The 15,535-nt window shown below is 39.9% G+C and overlaps 1 protein-coding gene across 2 annotated transcripts in view; it reads left to right on the top strand.

The window, feature by feature from the left end:
• Nucleotides 1-15,535, top strand: part of USP7 (ubiquitin specific peptidase 7) — a 71,166-nt gene that overhangs the window by 23,850 nt on the left and 31,781 nt on the right. Inside the window, exons 2-6 of one of the 2 annotated variants that reach the window (XM_041401424.1) lie at nucleotides 7,062-7,166; nucleotides 7,558-7,590; nucleotides 12,804-13,002; nucleotides 14,356-14,494; nucleotides 15,196-15,284. In XM_041401424.1, the coding sequence (XP_041257358.1) occupies nucleotides 7,062-7,166; nucleotides 7,558-7,590; nucleotides 12,804-13,002; nucleotides 14,356-14,494; nucleotides 15,196-15,284 (565 nt within the window). The remainder of the gene's footprint in view (nucleotides 1-7,061; nucleotides 7,167-7,557; nucleotides 7,591-12,803; nucleotides 13,003-14,355; nucleotides 14,495-15,195; nucleotides 15,285-15,535) is intronic. The other variant, XM_041401425.1, reaches the window with a different exon arrangement.

The following is a 15,535-nucleotide window of genomic DNA, read 5'->3' as shown; positions in this document are numbered from 1 at the left end:
ATGGCAGAGATGAGTCTGCTTCCAGGAAGTTGTCCCATCCCAGTTCTTCATTCTCTGTCTTGTGTAACATCATCTTCTTCTGTGGGAGACTTGCAATTCCCAGTCAATAATGCAATAATTACTTGTTTCAGATGACAATTAGAGAGGAAGAGACTTCCATATAATACTACTTTATTTTTGGTGGGTTTTTTTTTTATTTTTTTTTTAGTATTTAACATTGGCTGCTTGCTCTTTAATAAATAAATGTCTTTTCTCCTTTCCTTCTAAATGTAATAGAGCAAATTTTGAAAGGATTGAAGATCTTTAAACGTTATTTCCCTAGCTGGAAGTCCCCTCGCTTCCTATGCCCCTAATACCTTTTTCCCTTAGTCTGTAAGCTTGGCTCTGCCTCCTGATACTTCTCTAGAAGCTTCTTCCCCTTAAGACTTAGTCAATGTCCTTCATAACTTTCTTGTTAAGGTACATACATTTCTAGATACACCTTTTGACTGATTCAAGTAATGAGCCATGAAAAAAGAAAAATAATAAATGAAACCAAAGCAAATTTTCCCCAGCTTTGCTAATGGGAGAATTAACTTTTAACTAAGACAAATGACATAATATTTACAAGTAATGGAAACATCCATGACAGCAGTTATCTACATCTTGATCCATAGGATCATGGGGGTTTGTGTACTTCCCTTGTCCCTCCTCCCATTCTTCTGGCCAAACTAATCTCAGTCTCTGTTACTGTTTGATACGTTGGAAATGTTTTAGGTGAATTGGTTTATTTTTTTTATGCCTTTTGAAAGGCAGCCACAGTTCAGAAATTGCTTGATTCCTCTTCAGATCTTTCATTATAGCAACCTAGGACTGTCTTGAAAAAATGAAACTGTGTAGAATGCTTTTCATTTAATTCCTTTTCTCTTGAGTCCCTTTGTGAAATAAGTGGTGTTTGTATTTTAACTGCAGGTAGAGATTAGAGGCCAAACAGTTTTTCTTACTATTGGAAAAGCTGAGTTGTTTCAGAGCAAGTGAGGATAAATTTTTGCTCAGAACACTTCTAGTAGTTCAAAGATTGACTAATGTAAATGAATTCCATTCACACCATGGAGGTGGTAGCTTGTTTGGCTAATTTCGGTATGTGTGGTTGTTTTGGTTTTATTTTTTGGCTTGGGCGTTTGGTTTTTTTGTTTGGTTGGTTTTTGATTATTTTCAAACCCTCCCCTCCTGGGTGCCACTCTATTCATCTGGCTTTCAGAGCAATGGTTTCCAGACTTTGGGAGAAGCAAGCTGCTGGAATCCAAAAGTTTTCCTGTGAGCTGTTAGAGCCACATGAAATCCAGTCGCACGGGAGTGCCTGCAGCCCCCCGCAGCCAGGTGTGGTCTGGGCAGTCTGTGCTCCAGAGCTGGGAAGTAACCTGTTGGCATTGTTACTTCCAGCTCAAGGCAGTATTTGTTCATCATCTTCTGCACATTTTTCAAACTTTATTTGCTTTCAAGAAGTAAGATTATTGCTTTCTGTTTGAGACTTTTGAGTGTCCTCTTTGCACCCCCACAGTTTGGTAACTGCTTTGGAAACTGTGGCATTTACTGCTTGCTTTAGGAATTTCTCAATTTTATGTTTTGATATGCTGCCCAATAGCAAGGATCAATTTGGTGGTTCAAGAGGTGACATTTATGATAGCATTTGAAATCACAGAATGTTTATTCATTGTGATTTCTAGTAGTGATGATTTCTTAATTTTTTTTAGCTTGTGTGCTATTATGCATGTCAGGCTGGTATTTAAACTACGCACTGAAGTAAACTTTTAGATGTTTATTTGTTTAAAATACTGATATATTTAAAAAAAGTTTTTAAAAAAAAAACTTTTGAAGGGATTGTGCTTTGTTCCACAATAGAAGAGATGTTCTGTAGTGAGTGCAGAGGACCATGGCTCTGCTGGGCTGCACTGAGGGGGTGTGGCAGCTTCCAGTCCTGACACTGAGGTGCAAAGCTAGACCTGGACTGTGCTGCTGTAGGATGACTGCTACAGCATGGATTTTGCTCATTTGCATTCTCTGACTTTATTCTTATCTCCTGCCACCTGATAGTTTTGCTCAGTAAGTCCTTTTCCCAGTGTTTACTGCAGGTTCACTCATACACTAGAATTCACACACACAGCCCTTTATCATATCTGTATATAGTGTTGTGTTTGTATTTTAAAAAAAATTGCCCTTTTAAAACTTCCATGAAGGCTTTGATTCTGGAATGTCCATTTAGTCCAGCAGAAGAGGAGAAAGTTGTGTTGTTTTCTGCTTTCCCCCACTAAAAGCAAGACTCTGGATGTGAAAGTTCATGGCATTCTTCAAGCTGCTGCCAGCAGTGAATGACTGACTCCCTTCATGCTGCTGAAGATGCCCTTGGTGCAACTCCCTGCTCATTTTGGGATTGCTGTGGCACTGCTGCATGGAGAGCTGTGCAAGCTGTGTGCAGGGACTGTCCCAGCCCTCAGTCCCGGCGATTTCCAGCGTGAGGCGGATGTGTGTGATAACTGTAACCAAGTTTTTAGTATCACTATTACTCCTCAGCTGTGGTCTCCTTAACCTCAAAAGGAAACAAATGTTTCATAACGTGCTGCCGACACTGCTTCAGTTTCTCCTCTGTGGCTGCCAGCTCCAAGAGCTAATGACAAACATTGTGGATAAGCTTTCAGACTTTGACTATGGCTGTGGTGTGAGTCATGACGGAAAGCTTAGTGAAGTTATAGCTCGCCGTCATCATTGTTAAATAGAGGCAATTTCTGCTGTAGTGGAATTGCTGTAGCTTTTGGCCACACGTGACTGTAAACGCGTGTTTGTGCTGAGCAACGTGTCCTGCAGCTTAGGGACAGAGCACTCTGCACTGCTCCTGTCTTAGAACTGCATTTAAGTTAGGCCAGAAGCCACATGAACTTGACAAAATTTCCACTTTCGCATCAGTAGGAAAAAGATATGGAAAACTGAAATTCCTTTCTTGTAGATTTGAATTGTTGTAAACAGTAGAACAACAGAGCAATCTTACTGTGACAAACGAGTTCATATTATTAAACAGGCTGAATCCATCAGAAAAGTTTTTATTTTTTTAATACAGAGGTAATTTAAAAAATCAATGGTGTTGTTCTAATTCTGATTGCTTACTAGCATGAGTATTTGAATATGGTAATACTGATCTCATAGTCCATAACAAGCAGATTTTTTTCATATATATACTTTCTGTAGGGTCTGTCATTATATGGCAAGTTTATAGTTTCAGAGAATTTAGTTGGGTTTTTTCCTTCTTTCTCCTTCTTTCCCCTGCAGCAATTGCCACAACCATTTTGCTTTCAGGCTTTCATCTCAGCACTTCAGCAGCAGATCTAGTCAATGAGCGATGAGAAGCGTGCACCTGCAGAGTCACTTATATATAATCCAGTAATTTGTTTGTGTAAGATAACTGACACTTCTTACCAGCTTCCCAAACTGTGGCGTCACGCTCCAGTTTTGTTCCAGTTGTGTATCTCTGTGTTTAGACTTATTTCAGCATTCGTGGTATTTCGGTAGCTAAGTGAAAGCTCGTTTTTGTGCACAAACTCACTAATATCTGAAATGTCTCTTGTTGGAAGTTGTCTTAGCCTCCAAACTCAGACACCCCCTGTAAACTCTTCAAGTTGTATTTTTCATTTGTAACACAGTGCCATGGGCAGAGATGTATGTGATGTTAAATGTTTCAGAAGAAATTGTCATCACTATTTTTGCATTGCCTTGCATTCCTTTTTGTAACAAAAGAGTATCTACAGAGGTTTGTGTTGCATTTTGAGGCGGTGAAAAATGAATGCTTACAAAACAGTCTTTTACAGTGTCTACAATTTTGCTATTGAAAGCTGTATTCATTGAATATTGTAGTAATGTATTTAAAGAGTTAAAAAATTTTCCTATTCCTAAAGTCACTTTGTTGTGATACTTCCTTAATGAATGTGTTTTATATTAACTTTCAGTTGATTCATAGACTGCATCTCAGATTTATTCCAGAGGTATCATTAAAACTGGGTATTCTGATGTGGGAATGGACACATGACATGACTGCAGTGATGTTGACACACTGTGGCTTAAGCTGCATTAAAGACAGCAGTGTATTAAGTAGTATGTTTGGTAGGAAGGTTTTCCTGGCCAGTGTGGACAGGTATTTTTTCTTTTTCTTAATCCTGTAATGTATAATTTGAATTAAGTTTTTGGCACTGCCTCTGCTTGAGGCAAAGGAAAACATGTTTCTTAATTAAACCTTGGTATGATTTTGCAGTTCTTTCCTATGAGCTCTTAAGGACAAGAGAGAAAAATACAAATTAAGAAAAAAAGTTTTCAATGCTCTACTAGAAAATGTATTTGTTACACTGCTTCCTAGTACATCTGTTGAAGAGGGATTGTGTTTTGTTTGTGTAAAGGATTAGTTGACTTTTATTAGCAGTTAAAACATTTCCTTTGTTCACAGTAGCCAAAAACATTGATTGGTGTTATCTGGTTTCCATATCTGAAAGCTGTATCACAAACTTTGTGTCCATCTGTGTCAGAAGAAGCAGCAGGGGCATTCATCATGGTTCATTTGTCTTATCACTAAACAGTATCTGAGAATCTCTCTGTTTAAGTTGATTGCTGTTGTGTTGCTATGATCTCTAACTTCTCATGCTTTGAGAGAATGTAGAGCCGTATCTCACTTAGTTAAGTTCTTTCCCCATAAAACATGGTGTCAATATTTAAATTCCCTCTTTAAAGATAACATCCGTTATGCTTTTAGTGAAGAATAGAACCATTCCTCAGGTGTTTGCTTCAGTTTGTTTCCAGACACTAAGTTGCACTGATGATAACTTTAGGAAGAAAAATAATAATAATTAAAAAATAGTATTAATTTAGTAAACAATTGTTGCATTTTGAGAACATGCTATATGCTTCTAGAATGCAGTGACCCAGAGGACAGCTTTCTGTTTAGACCAGCACGTGCTGTTAAAAGATTAAAAAAGCAGGGGGAAGGCAGGATGTTGAAATGAAATTGGAGATCTTTCCTTCTCACTCTTGATTTTTGTCATTTTTCCTGCTCTTAAGTTGCAGGAGTTCAAACCTGTCCCCCATAATTTTGTTGTAGTAAATCTTGAACTTGCTGTTCTACTGTGGCACTGCCAGTGCCAATTGCTGCTGAGGGGGCCCCTGAGGCTCTACCACACCCGAGCTAATCTTCTACAAACCTTTTTCTTACAAAGCCAAAACTTCAAGTCCTACTTGATTTTGCTTTTGTTCTAAAGCTGAGAATTTAGAAAAGTGCATGTGTTAGTGCTGCAGTGTGTGTTTCACAGCACCCCTTTCACCGGTACTCAGTGAGATCTGCTGCACCCTGATAAGTGTCCAAAAGCCGTGGGTGTGCATTAAGTTCGTGATCTAGCGTAGCTCTAATCCAGGAGTAAGTCTAACCTGAGCTGTTTCTGTCGTGCTGAGGGCAGAGGTTACTACTTGTGCGGATTTACTGGGAGAGTAAACAATCAGAATAGAAGTGCTGGGTGTGAAAGTATCTTCCTGTGTGCTGTGAATTGGAATGAGGCTGCAGAAGTGTGGTGTGCTCTGAGGAGAGGGAGCGCTCTGAAGCTCCTGGTGACTGGGGCTGCTGCACTTCTCCCGTGCCTTATCCTGCCTTTGGTGGGGGCTCGCTGGCTTTACAGAGACTCGGGAGGCGATCACACAGCGATTCCTCTTGTCGCTTGTGTTTGTCTGTTTTGCCGAGGAGAAACTCAGCTGCAGTCTGGTAGAAGGCAAGTGTCCGGGCTAGTTGGCAGACCTTGCAAACAGCCGCAGCCACGGACCGGGACACGCCGGCCCGTGGGCATCCCTGCGTGCGGAGCACGGAGCCGCCTGGGAGCTCGGCAGGGCCCGTGGCGAGGGCAGCTCTGTCCAGGGTGCTGACGGGCGAGGGCACGGCCAGGCTGCTGTGCAGGAGCTGGGATCGTGCTGTGTCCCTTGGGAACGGTTTCCGTCCTGTGGCGCAGGTTGTCTGCATCCCCAGCAGTGCCCACGGTCAGTAACTTGTGCGGAGCTTTTGGGTATAAAAGTGCTCCTGGTTACACCAATCAACCTTGGGGCTTTTGAGGGGTAGTAGAATATATAAGTTAACAGCATGATTTGTATAGCAATGTATAGCTAATCAGACCTTTTAAATTAGAGTGTCTTTTAAGTAGTGTTTGTCCTTGAGATAGTTGCAAGGGCTTATAGGTTTTACAGTTTGATGATACAAGCCAGTTTAGTTTATCCAAGAATATATCTACTTTTCTGGAGTCGTGCTGAAACTATCCACTGGCTTTTGGTGTGGAAGCAGTGGAAGGAGGTGTTGTTCAGTTGTTGGAGGAATCAAGAAGGTGCTTGTTCAATCAAGACAATGCAACTTAGAAATAGTGGGGTTTCAGTTCATCAAGTTGTCTCATATCTCTTGGTTTAGTGGCATTTACATATATAATGGTCACTGGAGCAAAACTTAATGGCAGTGTTGGCTAGAAACTGGAAAATGTTATATCTAAAATGTTCCTTAATCCTAAAAGATCTCCTTTCCAATTTTCCCCAAGTAAGATTTACATCTTACCATTGCATTTGATTAGAGGTTCAGGTTTTTTCTTGAAAAACCAGTAACACTGAAGAAGTCTTAAAGTAACTTGTTGGTTTAGAAAGTCTGCTATTAGAAACTTGAACTTGTGTAAAACTTTCTTGCATTCTAAGAATGCAAGAAAAAGTAAGGAAAAAGTTCTTATTTAATGAGACTTGATTATGAGCTACTGATTGCAAGGCAGTCTGGAAACTTAAAAGTTGGTTTATGTTCTTTGCATCTGTATTCCACATTAATGTGGACTTTTCTTTGTACACAATTAGTCACCTATATGGGGGATTTTTGTTAGACACATACCAGTACAACTTTTTGAGCAATAACTTAATTAAATGCTGTTCTGTGCAAGTGTGCACTATTTGTCTGTCTCATAAATACTCTTAAAGACAAAAAAGTTAATTTCTGATTATTGATTATGTGTTTAATTTTTGCATACTTTTTTCTGCCTTAGCTGGAGATACAGATGATCCTCCAAGAATTACTCAAAATCCTGTCATTAATGGCAATGTAGCAATGGCTGACGGACATAACAACACTGAGGAAGACATGGAAGATGGTAAGTGAATATTTGATAAATGCATGGTTTGTTTGCCTTCTTTAGTTTTATGATTTTGAGGAGAAAATAGTCCATCTCTTACCTATGTCCTGTGATCTGCAGCTCATTAAAAAAATTAATCCCTCTGTAGTTATGGCTGCTGGTTTTCTGTGCAGGCATCCTTTTCACATAGCTGTACAATAGGATTAGACTTCTGAAGGCTTGGGTTTTTTTCTTGTACTCTTTCTAGGTACTCATTTAAAAATTGCTGAAAGTGCTACTGTTGGTTGTTATGTTTTGTGATACAGCCCTTTAAAGGTGCTGCAGCTGGGCTTTGCTGAATAGTAATTTTATCAGTTATGCAATTCCTTCAGGGTGTTTAGAATCCTTATCTGTCCTGCTCTCTTGTCAGGTGGCAGCTGTGATCTGGTTTTGTCTTTGTGTGGTAAGTCAGTGGTAACTATTCTGTTGATGAACATCTTTTGCTCTCAGTTGACACCTAATTTTACTTGCAAAGGCAAAAGAAAAAATATGTATTAATGTCCTGTTAATAAAAGGGGACATGTGTTTTTAAAGTCTTTTTCTTGGTCCATTAAATGAAAATAAGGATGTACAGTTTGTTGCAGAGGATCAAATAATTGTAACTCTAGGTATATTTAAAAAAAGGTAACAAGTTTCTAAATCTGTTATGTTTAGTGAGGAAAATGTGCAGTGATACTTCTTTTCTTAGGAAAGGATATGGGCAGGGACTGCTCATTTTGAAGAATGATGTAAAATTGAGTTGGGAGAAGGGAAACCTATAAGTGGGATTTGTTCCATATTCCATGCTGTCTTATGAAAGTGCATTTAGGACTAGGCTTAAACATTTGGTTAGATTTGTGCAAACATGTTAAGTAATTTTTCTTTTTTTTTTTCCAGAAAAATCAGAGTTCGAGGTTAAAGGTGAAAAAAGTGCTTACTTTCATGAGTTCAAGGAACATAGAATACTGATAGAAAATAGTAATGTTCCATGAAGAGAATAGGGTTTAAATTCAGAACAAAAGCATCTCATGGTTGAATCACCTCTGTATTATTTGCAGTGGTAAAGTTTTCTATGACCAGAGTCTTGCAGTTAAAGAAAAATGTAATATTACCATGTGAATTTTATTTGTGTGATTGTCTAATCTCATTCAGAGGGTTTTGATTTATTGCTCAGACACTGTTCTTATCAAAAGCTGTTATAAAAGATGTTAAATATCTGTCAGGCCATGGTATTTAGAGGGTGGCAAGAGAAGACCACGTGGGTTGACACCAACTGGCTAGAACAGATCTGTTTAAGCTCTGTTCTTGGTAAGGATGTTTATATGTAGAAAGTCTGGTAGTGTTTGCTGTTGATACAACCAGGACATAGCACATTGGTGAATTAGTAAAATCATTTGTCCATTAGTTGGTCTGTATGTACATGCACAAATTAGCCAAAACAGGGACTTAAACTGCAGAAATAGCTGATGAAAGCCAGGCTATATCAGAGCTGGCAAGTAATCAGATATTCACCTCTTCATTCAGAATAACATTGACCCTTTAGCCAAAAAACTGCTGTGAACCTGTTTGCATCAATTCCCAACTGTTTGACTCCTCTCAGAACTGGGTATTGAAGATGTTGCACTAGGGAGAAAAAGTATCTGTAGGCGTTTGTCAGAAGGTTTGTGAAAGTTTCTCATGTCTTTGTGGACTTCCAGCGTGGTCAGGAGCTTGGGCCCACTCTGCAGTGGGACATCCTTCAGGCTTCAAGTGTGATTATTAAGCAATAACCTTAATAGTTCCTCATTATCATATTTGAATAAGGAGTGTCTGGCTACGTGTTGGTGCTGCTACAGCTGTGCATTGACACAGATAGAGTGTTATTGCAAAATGTTAGAGTTGCAAAAACATTCCTGAAGACTTGCATCACGTAAGTGGATGATGCCTCTTTTCCAAGTCTTGTAAATCAGATTAATTGCTTGCTGTTGCATTATTTACACATCAGTGCAATTGTTCTCTTGTTGTTTGTGCTCTTGCTAACCTGGTTTGCAGCATGATGTGCATGGGTAATGGACAGCTCAGAGATTCCAAAGACAGGGAAAATGGGCTTCTCTGATAAACATGCAGTTTTCCTTTGCTGTTGCTCATAGAAAGGGGCATCAATCTGAGCTGCTACAGAATGCATGAGGAGAATTTAGATACCTCTTCAGCAAAACTAATGAGTTTAATGGTTCCTGTAAGAGAGGTGAACAGTAAGATGAAAGGTTGATGCTTCCAGCTGGATCATAGAAATCAGCTTTCTGGTGATTTTCTGACTTCAAGAAACTTTAGAGCTGATTTTGTTCTTCCAGCTTAGCACATAAAGAAATGACTGATAAGATTGGGGGAAAAAAACCAAAACGTGCAGCTCTCATCCCCTTTGCTAGGCAACAGGCTGCAGGCATTGTGAGGCACAGGCAACTGGAGCAGCAGTGGACCAGCAGCAGGACTTTGAGATAAGGCTGTGTTCTCTCAAGGCTGTGACCAGTACCTGTTGCTGCTCTGTGTGAAGTCTTAGCAATTAAAAAGAACCAGCTGAAGGACTGTGCTGTGCTTTGTATGGAGAAGGACTTAAATGAACCAGACTTTAAAAGCTGGAATAGCAGCCTCTGCAAATAAAGTAAAAAATAATAAAAACAAGGCTCTGATCAAAACTTGTTTGCAAGTGCATCAGTATTCAAAGCAACACATAGAGTAAATTCTCTTAGAAGTTAAAGTTCAAACAGAAGGTCCCTAGCTGAACATAAACTCACAGCTTTGCTATTACCTCCTGAAGTCTCATTTCTGTGAAGAATTGCAGAGGCAAGAAGGCTTTCAGAAGCATCAGTCTTAGCCATATGCTGGTATTACATGCTGTATTTGGATCATTATTAAAATATTCATAGAATATTCAGCAAGTTTCTCCATTAATAATTCAGGTTCAGAATATTTTAATAACTCCAGTGCACTTTCAAGGTAGCAACATTTACTAAGAGAATAAAAAAATCTGCTTTTCCCAAAAGTATCCACATTTAAATATGTGTTTCATCCTTAAAATGGATCCTATTCAGTATTTGGATCTCTGATTTGAGGGATCTTTCTTCTGTGAAGATGCTGAATGTGTCATTCATCACATCAATGAAAAAAATGTTTTCCACGTAGCAGAGACAGTCCATTGCATGTAATTTCTCCAAGTATTGTCAGCTGGATCAGTCCTTTTGACCTTGTAGTTCTGGGATTTAAAAAAGTCTCACTTGCCAGTCACTACTAAATCATCCTGCTGCCAGTTGCAGTCTTTAACGGCATCTGGAGGACATGTTCATGATGGCACAAAAAGGCTTTATTTATTGGTGTACTCCAAATAATTTTCACGTTTGCTATGTAAACTTCTTTTTCTAATAAAATCCATTATACTTCCTAAGAAAAAATAGGCTTACTGGAAGGAAAGGAAGGTTGTTATTTTTAAAGAAACTTCTATTTTAGGGTTGACCTGTGTTACAAGGCTGCATTTTTATGGAGCAGTTACCAATGCTTGCTCAAATATTCCCTGGTGAGCTCTCATGCTCAGGCTTTCCTGAAAAGAAATCAAGAAATACAGGCAAACTTTCTCTGAAGCATCTGCAGATGCTGCGTGGGCTGCATTTTTTAGCTGACACTGTAGCAGCACTGCTGCATCCTTGTGCTGAAGTGCTTTGAAAGCTGCATCAAAGGAGGCAGAAAGCAAACTTGGCTCGATTTTTAGAAGCTCAGACAGAGCCCAGAAGCACGGATATCATGATTGTGAGTAGGGAGGTGGCCTCAAGTTGGTTTGATATACACGTGTGATACAAGACTGATTTTAAATTGTTAAGTGTGTTACAGATTTGTTTTATCTTGGCTGCAAACCAAGTTAGAGCTCCTCTGTCTGCAGCCTGTCAGGTTCTTAGGTGTAGAAGATCAGCTCTTCACTGTGTCAATGGGCAGTGAGTAGTGAAACTGGGAAGAGAGCATTTTTTAAGTAGGTGACAGACTGCTAGTTAGCTGCACTTCCAGGCAGGGAAAAAGGAGAAAGTAATCCTTTGAACTCTTGTGTTACTGAGGAAGCTGACAGCATGGGGCAACATGAAGGTCTCTGCAGGAGTGGAGGGGGCAGGAAGCTGATTTGGGCTGTAGTACCTTCAAGAGATAATTGGAATGCTTAGGGCTGTCAGACCATACACAAAAAATATTCTGTGTTGCAGTTCAGGAGTAGGACAACTACTTGAAAACTGCTTCACAAGGGAGAAGAATGAAATCTGTCATAGCTCCCTGGCAGTTGTGGCTAAAACTTGGTAATTTTCTGTGTGAAATGTATAATCGTCACCCTGTTGCATGTTGTAATCAAGAGTGTTCCATTTTTAAAGTAAGGTAGCAATCAGGACTCACCTGTGTTTTGGAAAAATGATTCAGCACTGTGTCTGGTGCTGTGCCAAGCTGAGTAAACCACTGCTGTCCCTGTATGGCAGGGACACTGTTGTACTGTGTGCCTTGTCACAGTTCACACTCTGACTTCTGCCTCAGTGCTGTTGTCCCTCAGTGCTCGTTGATTTTGGGTGCCACTGCACGTGTGACACACCTTCGGTTGTGCATCCTCGTGGGTGCAGTGAGAGCGGCAGGGTGACCATGGGTGCTGCCTGCTGCCCTGTGTGCTTGTCCAACCTCCTTAGCCAGGAGGATTCCATGTTACACCAGTGTCAGACTGGAATCATGGAGTGGGAGTGTCTTGTGCATCCCTGGCCAGTAGAGTTGCTGGGATAAGTTGCAGGTTTTTCCTCTGAGTGCAATATGAGGCGTGTCACAGTAAAGAGAGCCTGGCCTTGCGTCTTGCTGAAGCTGTCGCAGTCTCCAGCACCCTGTTATAGCTGTGTACTACAGAAGCAGAACAGATTGTGGTAGCTGAAGAACTGGGTATGTGGGAAGAAGGCAAAATTACTTTAATTGTGTGTGTCAAAATAAGCTCTTTGAAAAAAAATAGTCTCATTTAATTTAGTGCTAGACCACTAAAAATCTCTAAAGTCTTTGCACAGCACAAAGGAAACAGGACTGCGTTCTTGAGTTGATTTTCAGCAAATTGATACGATTTTACAAAAATCCAACAACCATCCTATGGCATTCATCTGTTTTAAAATATACTATTGCAAGCCAAAACCAACTAAATGGTGGCATGATATCAACAGGGCATTTGAACAGATTGTGAAACTCCGTTGTGCATATGGGTTCACAAAGAGAAGTGACTTAAACTGGGCTGTGGAGATGCTACACAACAAGAAGAGTTAAGAGTGGGCTGTGATTTAGTTGTAGAGCATTTGATGTCTCTGTCTTACTGCACCTGCTGCTTTAGAAGAAGCTGGACTGGTAACAAATCCTGAAGAAGCATTTAAGGAAATAGTGTACAAAAGGAACGTGTCTTGCAGTGCCATGTTTGTCTGAATGGAGTTGCAATGTTTTTCAGAATGAAAAAATTGAGACGTCAGTAATTAAGTAGTTCACTGTCCCTCTGGGATGGGGATGGTTTTGTTGCTGCCAATATTCCACTATGAAACATGCTCATGTTACATGATGTTGGTCATTTTGGAGTGAAGAAGGTGAGGTGTTTCAAACAATGGTGTGTGTGTGTTACAGATACAAGTTGGCGATCAGAAGCAACATTTCAGTTTACAGTGGAACGCTTCAACAGGTTGAGTGAGTCAGTGCTCAGCCCTCCCTGCTTCGTTCGGAATTTGCCATGGAAGATCATGGTAATGCCACGGCTCTACCCGGACAGACCACACCAAAAAAGTGTAGGATTCTTCCTTCAGTGCAATGCTGAGTCTGATTCCACGTAAGACCCTTTTAATTATTGTACAAGTCTCACTTGATACTGGTTAATCTATTGCAAGAAATACAAACATCTACAAAAAAACCCTTGCTTCCTGCAAGAGAAGACAATTCTTGCAAGGGTTTGAGTGCCCTTTACCCCCCACCTTTCTAAATCTCAAAGCATAAGAATAATCCCCTCTTTAGGATGAGCTAAAATCAGCTTGTGTGACTAGAAGTTTGTGGTAGAATTTAGACATGTGCTTGCTGAAGGAGAAACCCTTGACTGACAGTTTTCTTGGCATGGAAAAAGTTCTGGGTTTATTTCAAATGAAGACGGAGCTTCTCTAGCCATGCCAAGCTATAAACGCTGCCCTGTGAAGCGTGTGAACAGGTAACTGCTACCAATGCAGGCAGAGCAGAGCATGAGTGCTCTCCTTAAGTGGAGTCCATCCCTCATCCAGAAAGATCTGAGCGTGTGTGTTCTTGGGGTCCTGCATGCTAATCAACATTTGACCATTTTTGTAAATAATATAAAAATTTAAAAATATAATGCACATTTCTGGAGCATTCCTGTAGCTTATCCAGGAAGGATGCAGAACTCTCAGGTGTCCTTTCCAATAGGGCAACTCCATCCTGGCACTGAATCTCTTGTTGTTTACCCTGAATAATAAATTCCACTTCTTCATCATTTTTAGAATTTAGAGGTGAGTGCTCAGGGCAGAATGTAAAGAAAAAGTTATAAGTGTATTAAAAAGTCACAGGACATGTGATTCACATTGAAGCATTTACAGAAAATGGGTGATCTTCAGAAGTACCAACCCAGGTGCAGCTGGTGGGGCCAAGCAAGCAGTGCCATGCTTGAGGCAGTGACAGGAGCTTGTCCGAGCTGTGTCCAGACTGATTGCCTTGCACAAGTAGGGTGGTTTTGAACACCACTTGTCACAAAGAAGTGCTGCTGAGACAATTAGTGTTGGGGAGTTTATCTTGTGGGAGGGAGGGTAGAAGCTCCTCATCCTTTGCTTACCAAAGGCTGGGACCTCCCACTCTGTAGACACTAAGAGCACTTGGAGCTGGCCCATCCCAGATCAGAGCTACCTCACCTGGGGGAGCCGTCTGCTTCGTAAACCAGGCTGCAAGTCACTGACACACTTTCTTGTCAACACTGTTGCCATAAGAAAATCTCCATTCCAGGTTCATAATGTGGCTTCAGAAAGCCCCAGAGGTTCATGCCCTCAGTAACAATTAACATCTAATATGGAAAAAAAATCTGATGTGTGAAAGTAATGTACCAAAAATCCCTAACAAAAAAAATTATGTAACAACTATAAAAAGCTTGGTTTTGAAAGAGTTTCAAGTGTTTCCTCTGTATTTATAGGTCATGGTCCTGTCATGCACAAGCAGTTCTCAAGATAATAAACTACAAGGATGATGAAAAATCATTCAGTCGTCGTATTAGTCACTTGTTCTTTCATAAGGAGAATGACTGGGGCTTTTCTAACTTCATGGCCTGGAGTGTAAGTAATTGGACATATATTAATCTCTTGCTAGGTAGGAGCAGTTTTGTACCTGTCCTCCTGCATACAGAGATGCTTATAGCAAAAGGTTTTTTCCTCCAAGTTGTTTTTTTTCTGTCATTGCTGTAAATTCCTTTTAATTTCTTACTCTGTTAATTTGATTTTTGTAGAGTGGTTTTACTTATGTTGTAATTTAAATATTCCTTCATTACTATTTTCTGCCCAAGTGCTTGGGTTTTGTTATCACTATGTGATACTCACTGACATTTTGAAGCAACATAAATTTGCTTGCATTTCCATATGTTCTTTTTGTATATGTACATGTCTATTTAATGCCGTAATAATGCTACTAAGGTTTCTCTTGAATTGTAAGAGCTTTTTAAGCATTTGCAAAGGTTTTGGAGTATTGTCCAGAAGAAGCAGAACATTTGATTACCAACTGTTACATCATTGGAAACCAAAAAATTACTGCAAAATCTTATAATGCAGGAACAAGTTTTCTGCATTGAGACACTAAAAAAGAATTAAAATCTAGTAAGCTGTAAAACAACTGCTTTGGTGTTCTTCAGTTTTTCTTTTTCAGTTGATTACTGCTGATTGCTCAGGCTTGGCAATTAGAAAGTGATGTCTAGCTGGATGCTTCACTGCTGTCATGTTGCATGTTCCACTTTTCATGTTCCTGTGTCACTCATGTTTTACAGGAAGTTACTGATCCTGAAAAAGGCTTTATAGAAGAGGACAAAGTTACTTTTGAAGTCTATGTTCAAGCAGATGCTCCACACGGAGTAGCGTAAGTATCTTTGATTAAAAACAAAGCAGTGTTAAAAATTCTTAATTCTAGTATTTTTATGTTGCTTGTTATCATTCAAGTACTCTGTGTTATTGTCATTTGTAGCTCCCATCAGACATTCTCCCTTTGTCACTACTAGTTGATGAATTCTCACATGGCAATTTCTTCATAGTCACATAGAGATTTTGTATAGCTTAAATTTATGTTTGCATCAGTCAGCAAAATGCTGTGGAGCCTCAGCTTCTGTGTGA

The sequence above is a fragment of the Onychostruthus taczanowskii genome, unplaced genomic scaffold (genome assembly GCF_017590055.1).
Source record: "Onychostruthus taczanowskii isolate IOZ18803 unplaced genomic scaffold, ASM1759005v1 scaffold19, whole genome shotgun sequence".
Lineage (NCBI taxonomy): Eukaryota > Metazoa > Chordata > Aves > Passeriformes > Passeridae > Onychostruthus > Onychostruthus taczanowskii.
Note: the sequence above shows the minus strand (reverse complement) of the source record. Positions and strands in the feature narration are given on the sequence as shown.